Source organism: Penaeus vannamei, chromosome 39, assembly GCF_042767895.1.
Source record: "Penaeus vannamei isolate JL-2024 chromosome 39, ASM4276789v1, whole genome shotgun sequence".
NCBI classification, from domain to species: domain Eukaryota; kingdom Metazoa; phylum Arthropoda; class Malacostraca; order Decapoda; family Penaeidae; genus Penaeus; species Penaeus vannamei.
Window position 1 is genome coordinate 28,078,627 of NC_091587.1, and position 7,500 is coordinate 28,086,126.

General features: G+C 45.5%; 1 protein-coding gene across 4 annotated transcripts in view; it reads left to right on the top strand.

Annotated features, from left to right (window-relative positions):
• Positions 1-7,500, top strand: part of LOC113809920 (uncharacterized) — a 197,068-nt gene that overhangs the window by 174,343 nt on the left and 15,225 nt on the right. For all 4 annotated transcript variants that reach the window (XM_070116642.1, XM_070116645.1, XM_070116641.1 and 1 more), the window contains exon 3: positions 6,169-7,212. In XM_070116642.1, coding sequence (XP_069972743.1) covers positions 6,169-7,212 — 1,044 coding nt within the window. The remainder of the gene's footprint in view (positions 1-6,168; positions 7,213-7,500) is intronic.

Genomic DNA, 7,500 nt, shown 5'->3' on the forward strand with positions numbered 1-7,500 from the left:
CCTCCCCTTTCCCTCCCTCCCTTCTCTTCTCTCCTCCCTTCTCTTCTTTCCTCTCTTTTCCTCCTATCCTCTCCCCTCCCTCCCTCCGCCCCTCCCTCCATCCTCCCCTTTCCCCCCCTCTCTTCTTTTCCCCTCCCTTCCCTCCCTCCTTTCCCTTCCCTTCCCTCCTCCCCTTTCCCCTCCTTCCCTTCTCTTCTCTCCTCCCTTCCCTCCTGCAAATCCTTAACGGGAAGAAGGAAGACTAATTAAAAGATGATAAAAAATAACAAAGAAAACAACGTAAGTCTTCTCGTGTCGCTGTTCCTCAAGGACGAGGGGGGAGGGGAGAGGGAAGAGGGGAGAGAGGGAGAGGGGAGAGGAAAAGAGAGAGAGGGGAGAGGGAGAGAGAGAGGGGAGAGGAGAGAGAGGGAGAGAGGGAGAGGGGAGTGAGGAGAGAGAAAGGGGAGATGAGAGGGGAGAGGGGAGTGGGAGAGGGTAGATGGGGGAGGGAGAGAGGAGAGAGAGAGGGGAGAGAGGGAGAGGGGAGATGAGAGGAGGGGAGAGGGGAGAGGAGGAAAGAGGGAAGAGAGGGAGGGAGATGAGAGAGGAAGCAGAGAGGAGGAGAGAGAGAGGAGGGAGCGAGAGGGAAGGAGAGAGGGGAGGGAGAGAGAGAGATAGGAGAGAGGAGAGAGGGGAGAGGGGAAGGATGAGGAGAGAGGGAAAGGAAGAGAGGAGAGGAGAGGGAGATAGAAAGAGAGAGAGAGAGGAGAGGGAGAGGATGAGAGAGAAGGAAACAGGAGAGATAGGAAGCAAGAAGGAATTTAAAAAAAGAGGAAGAAGAGAAGGAAGAAAGGGTAAACAAGGAACAAAAAAGAAGGTCAGGAAGCCAAGACACTTCTCGAAAGACAACCAACGCATCCCCCCCCTTCCCCCCTCCCCCCCCATCCTCCCCCCTCCCCCCCTCAAAAAGAAAAAAAAAAAGAAATAACTCTTCCTCATTTTCCGCCCCATTACCCACGAAACTTTCTCATTTTTAAATCATCTCTTTTTCTCCATCTCCTTCTTCTTCTTCTTCTTGTCCTCTCCTCTCCTCTTCTACCCATCTTTTTTTTTCTCTTCCTTGACAAATGTTTAACGTAAACGCGCAATTTGCGTAACACGAGTTTAATGAAAGTGAATTTTAAGCTTATATAACCTCCCCCCCCCCCCCCCGCCAAAAAAAAAAAATAAATAAAAAAAATAAAAATAAAAAAAGTCTTACTTATTGGCCCCAAAAGCGTGTATCAACAAAGTGTCTTTCTCACACGCTGACAGTAATGGAGAGAAAGAAAGAAAAAGAAAAAAAAAAGACTTATTTTTGGCTGCAGTGACGTATTTTGGCGATGCTGAGTGAAGGAGGAGGAGAAGGAGGGAGAAGAGAGAAGATGGAGAGATGGAAAGACAAGGACAGATTGATAAACGGATAGACACACAGACAGGGAGACAGATAGATAGACAGATAGATAGACAGATAGACACACAGACAGAGAGATAGATATATAGACAGATGGATAGACATAGAAAGACAGATAAACAAATAGACACACAGACAGAGAGACAGATAGATAGACAAATAGACACACAGACAGAGAGACAGATAGATAGACAGATAGACAAATAGATAGACAAATAGGTACACAAACAGATAGATAGACACACAGACAAATAGACAGATAGATAGACATAGAGAGACAGATAGACACATAGACAAATTGACAGATAGATAGATAGATAGACAAATAGGCACGCAAACAGATAGACAGATAGATAGACAGATAGATAGGAATATAAACACACAGACAGATACGTAGACACAGACGCATAGACAGAGAGAAAAACAGACATAAAGATAAATAGAGAGAAAGATAGACAGGTAACTAGACAGATACAGATAAAGACAGGAAAACAGACATATAGAAAAAAACAGACATATGAATATACAGACATACATTGAGCAACAGACAAGCAGACAGACACAGATAAACACACAGGTAGACAGATAATGAAAACCAGACAGATTGACAGACAGATCACAGACAGACAGAAATATATGGATAGACAGATACATGAAACAGACAAACAGAAATATATATAGACACACAGACAAATACATAAAAAAGACAAACAGAAATATATATAGATAAACAGACAAATACATAAAAAAGACAAACAGAAATATATATAGATAAACAGACAAATACATAAAAAACAGACAGACATAAAGATATATAAATACACAAACAAATACACAAACACACATACAAACAAACAGACAAACAGACAGAAAGATAAACAGAGTGAGCAACGAAATCAACTTAAAGAAGAAGAGAGGTGGGGTAAGTGGTTAATTCGAGGGAAGGTGGGCGAAGGAGGGAAGAGGGAGAGAGAGGGATAAAGAGGGAGAAAGAGAGAGGGGGGAGAAAGAGGGGAAGAGGGAGTGTCTAAGTACAGTACTTAAGATGCCACACCAAAACCACTCGCGTCTTCGCCAACGTAAACCATTTCACTCTTTCCTATCTCTCTGCTTCTTCTTCTTCATCGTCTTCTTCTTATTTTTTCTTTCTTCTTTTTGGTCTTCTTCTTGTTCTTTTTCTTTTTCTTCTTCTTCCTCTTGTTCTTATTCTTTTTCTTTTCCTTCTTCTTCTTCTTCTTCCTCTTCATCTTCTTCTTCTTCCTCTTGTTATTATTCCTTTTCTTCTGCCTCTTCTTCCTCTTTCCTCTTCCTGTTCTTCCTTCCTCCTCCTATTATTCCTATTCTTATTCGTATTCTTATTCTTCCTCTTCTTCCTCTTATTTTTTTTTTCTTCTTCCTCTTTTTTCTTCTTCCTTTTTTTCCTCTTACTCTTCTTCTTCCTTTTCCTTTTCTTCTTCTTTTTCATCCTCTTTCATATTTGTTTTTCTTCATTTATCGTTTTTCTTTCCGCGATTACCGCTTCTTCCTTGTCCTCTTTTCCCTTCTTCTCCTCATCCTCTTTCCTCCTCTTCCCCTCTTCCCATCTTCGTCTCTTCCCCTCTTCCCCTCTTCTTCTCTTCCTCTCTTCCTCTCTTCCTCTCTTCCTCTTTTCCCCTCACCCCACCTTTTCCTTCCTCCTCCTCTTCCTCTCTTCCTCTCCCCCCCCCCTCTTCCTCTTTTACCGCACATCAGTTTCGATTTTCCATCCCATTCCCCCCCCCCTTTCCCCCTTTTCCCCCTCCCCCCACCCTTTTTCCCCCTCCCCCCCTTTTTTCCCCTTCCTCTCAATTCATCATTATTCCCACATTCCCTCCCCCCCACCCCCCACCCCCAATTACCTCCCCAACCCGCCCATATCGCCACCCCTCGTTAGCGGGTCCAAAAAACCGTGAAAAACCACAACTATCTCAATTATCGATTTTTCCCCTCCCTTCCCTCCCTCCCTTCCCCTCCCTCCCTCTCCCATACCCTTCACCTGCCCCTTCACAAGTCCCTTCTCCCTCCCTCCCTCCCTGATCCTTCCTCCTTCCCTCCCTGACCCTTCCTCCCCAAAAAACCTTCACCTGCCCCTTCTCCCTCCCTCCCTTCCTCCTTCCCTCCCTCCCTCCCTGATCCTTCCCCCCCTCCCTCCCTCCCTCCCCCCAAACCCTTCACCTGCCCCTTCTCCCTCCCTCCCTTCCCTCCTTCCCTCCCTCCCTCCCTCCCTTCCTCCCTCCCCATAACCCTCCACCCGCCCCTTCTCCCTCCCTTCCTGATCCTCCCTCCTTCCTTCCCTCCCTCCCCCAAAACCCTTCACCCACCCCTTCTCCCTCCCTCCCTTCCTCCTTCCCTCCCTCCCTCCTTCCCTCCCTCCTTCCCTCCCCAATACCCTCCCCTCCCTCCCTTCCTTCATCCATCCATCCATCCCTCCCTCCCTCCCCCTTACATCCAGCCCTTCCCCCCCTGACTTCCCTCCCCCTCTTCTCTCCCCTTCCCCTTCTTCTTCCCTCCCCCTCTTCTCCTATCTTTATCACTTCTCCATCATCATCATCTTCGCAATCTTCAACGCTGTCCATCATCGAGATATTAGTGTATCAACACTTTTTTCTTTCTTTCTTTCTTTTTTTCCTTTTTTTAATGTCAAGGCGATAACGAAAAGAATAAGAATAAGAAGAGGAAAGAGAAGGTGAAGGAGAAGTAGAAGAAGAAGAAGGAGAAGGAGAAGGAGAAGGAGAAGGAGAAGGAGAAGGAGAAGAAGAAGAAGAAGAAAAAGAAGAAGAAGTAGAAAGAGAAGAAGGAGAAGTAGAAAAAGAAGAAGACAAAAAAGAAAGAGAAGGAAAAAGAAGGAAGAAGAAGAAGAAGGAGAAGGAGAAGTAGAAGAAGAAGAAGAAGAAAAAGAAGAAGAAGAAGAAGACAAAGAAGAAGGAGAAGGGAAAGAAGAAAAAGAAGAAGAAGAAGTAGTAGTAGTAGCGGTAGTAAGAAATAGTGGTAGTAGTAGTAGAACAACAACAACAAGAAAATAAATTATTAGAAAAAAGAAGAGAAGAAGAAGAAGAAGAGAACAAATTCTAAGAAGAAGGAAAAGAAGAAGAAAAACAAGTGGCGTCTTGAAGAAAGCGAGTGGTGACCCCCGGGGCATTGTTTTGACTCTCTTATCTTATCTCATCTTATCTTGAGGTTATTGTTTTTGTTTTGCTTTTTGTCTCCTTGTTCTCCTTCTCTCTCTGTTTCTCTGTTTGTCTATGTGTGTCTTTCTGTCCCTCTCTCTCTCTCTCTGTCTCTGTCTCTGTCTCTCTGTCTCTCTGTCTCTCTGCCTCTCTGTCTCTCTCTCTCTCTCTCTCTCTCTCTCTCTCTCTCTCTCTCTCTCTCTCTCTCTCTCTCTCTCTCTTTACATGTATGTATGTATGTATGTATGTATGTATGTATGTATGTATATATTCATGTGTGTGTGTGTATATATCTTTCTCTCCCTCTCTCCCACCCTCAGTTTCCCCTTCCCTTTCTCTCCTTTTCTCTCCTTTTCTCTCTCTCTCCTCCTCTAATCCCTTCCCTTTCTTAATCCCATCCTCCCTCCCTCCCTCCTTCCCTTCTTTCCCCACCTCCTCCCTCCTACCCTCTTAATCCTCACCTCCTCCCACCCTCCCACCCCCGTCCCACCCTCTTCATCCCCGCCTCTCTTCCTCTCCTTCTTTCTCCTTCTCCTTGGCCCTATTACCTTATTCCGAATAATGATATTACTCACCCTTGTTGCTACTGGTTCTGGAGAGGCATGGTAATCTACCAGAGTTGGGGTGATAAGGGTGCTTTTAGCTGAGCAAAGTGTGGGGTTTATTTTGTTATTTTTTTGGTGGTTGTTTTCATGGTTTTGTGGTATTTTTATTCTTGTTTTTGTTATTTTTTTGGTTGATTTATTGGTTTTATGTTTTCTTATTCTTGTTTTTTTCTTGTATTTTTGTTGTTTTCTTATTTTTGTTATTTTTTTCTTGTTTTTTGTTATTTTTGGTTGTTTTCTTGTTTTTATGTTATTTTTATCTTGTTTTTTTCTTGTATTTTTTGTGGGGGTATTGATAAAGAGTCTATGATATTATCTATGTTGTTTTATGTTCTTGTATATTGCTTGTGTATTTTTTTTTTTTTCTCGGCAACTTTCTCTCTCTTGTTCTACCTCCCCTTCTACACTACCTCCATTCTCGCACCCCCCCCTTCTCTCTCTTTCTCTCTCTCTCACTCCTCCCGTTCTTCCTCCTTTTGACCCCCTCTCTATCTATCTCCTCCACATTCCCTACCTCTCCCCCCCTTCCCAATAATCCACTCTCTCTCTCTCTCTCTCCCACATTCCTTCCCCTCTCTCTCTCTCTCTCCCATATTCCTTCCCCTCTCCCTCCTCCCTCTTCCATATTCCTTCCCTCTCTCTCTCTCTTCCATATTCCTCCCCCTCTCTCTCTATCTCTCTCCCATATTCCTCCCCCTCTCCCACTTCCCTCCCTCTCCCTCCTCCCTTTCCCTCCCACCTTCCCTCCCCCTCTTTCCCTCCTCCCTCTCCCACTTTCCTTCCCTCTCCCACATTCCTTCCCTCTCCCTCCTCCCTTTTCCATATTCCCTCCCCTCTCCCTCCTCCCTCTTCCATATTCCTCCCCCTTTCTATCTCACTCCCACATTCCTTCCCCTCTCCCTCCTCCCTCTCTACCTCCTTCTAACCCCCATTCTCCTCCTTCCAGGTTGGTGCTCAGTCTGACAGCAAGCAACCTCGTGCTGGCCGTCGTGGTGCTGCCGGGTCTCGTGGCCTCCGTGGTGATGGGGCCCTCGGAACACCCCCTCCTGAAGGTGCTCCCGTCGCCCCTCTCCCACAGCAGGAACGGGACCCTCTCCCTCACGCCCTCCCCTTCGCCGGCGCCTACGGGACTCGGTTTCCTGGGGCGCGAGGGCGTCGGGTGGGACGGCGACGTCGTCCGGAGCTTCGGCAGGAGCTGGGACGCCAAGGGGGGTCCTGCGGGCGTGGTCTTCGGGGAGGTCGTCGAAGGAGGGCGTGGAGGGGACGCGAGGGAGGAGGAGGAGGAGGAGGAGGAGGAGGCGATGGAGATGGAGGTGAGGCAAGTGGAGGAGGACGATGAAAGAGGGAAGGAAGAGGACGGAGAAGGAGAGGAGGAAAAGGAAATGGAGATTAATCAAAGAGAGACGAAGGGAGAGCAGGAAGGCGACCGTGACCAGGTTGCCTTGACCCTCGGAGTAAACAAAATGGAGGCCAGTAAACAACAGAGCGGACACGCGCGCAAGGCCTCAGAACAAGGAAGAGAGATAACGAGAATAAAGGCCAGTGCGAGAATACGAGGAAAACCTGTAAATATTAAATTATCAATAAATTATGTAGGAGCTCTAGAGAGACAAAGTGAAAACACTCCAGAGCGACAACACGTGACACAAAGTGATACAATAGAACAGAAAACGGAAAAAGAGAAAACGGAAGAACAGAAAACGCAAGAACAGAAAACGGGAAATCAGAACGTGCACTCAGACAATTTACACATGGAGGAAAAAGACATGGAAATAGACATAGAACAAGAAGTGGAGGAGGAGGAAAGCGAAGCGCAGATAGTGGACGAAACGGAATTAGACAATAAACAAAGGAAAATGGCCCAACAGAGACTAGACGAAAGCGAAGAAAAGTGGGAAGGAGCAGAAGTGTTGTGTCAGAGTGCCGCCTTTCTAACCAACCTCGTGACAGCGGCTTCGGCACTCACCGTCGCTGTCATAGCTCTTGACAGGTAAGTTGTCAATTATGTTTTTCTTATCTGTTTTTTTTCCCACGTGGTACAAAGTTATCTGAGAGTGAATTTGTGATATAAAAAGATATCTTCATTATTACTCTAGGAACGGTAGATAGTTCTTATATAAAAAAAAGAAAGAAAAGTACCAGTTATATATTTTTGTATTTTTAGTAAAAAAAATTATGATTTAGGATGAGAAGTAAGTTTTTAAAATTAATTCAAAAGCCGTTTATTTTTTCGACAAAACAAAACATCAGTTACAAAAAAATAATAATAATAATAATT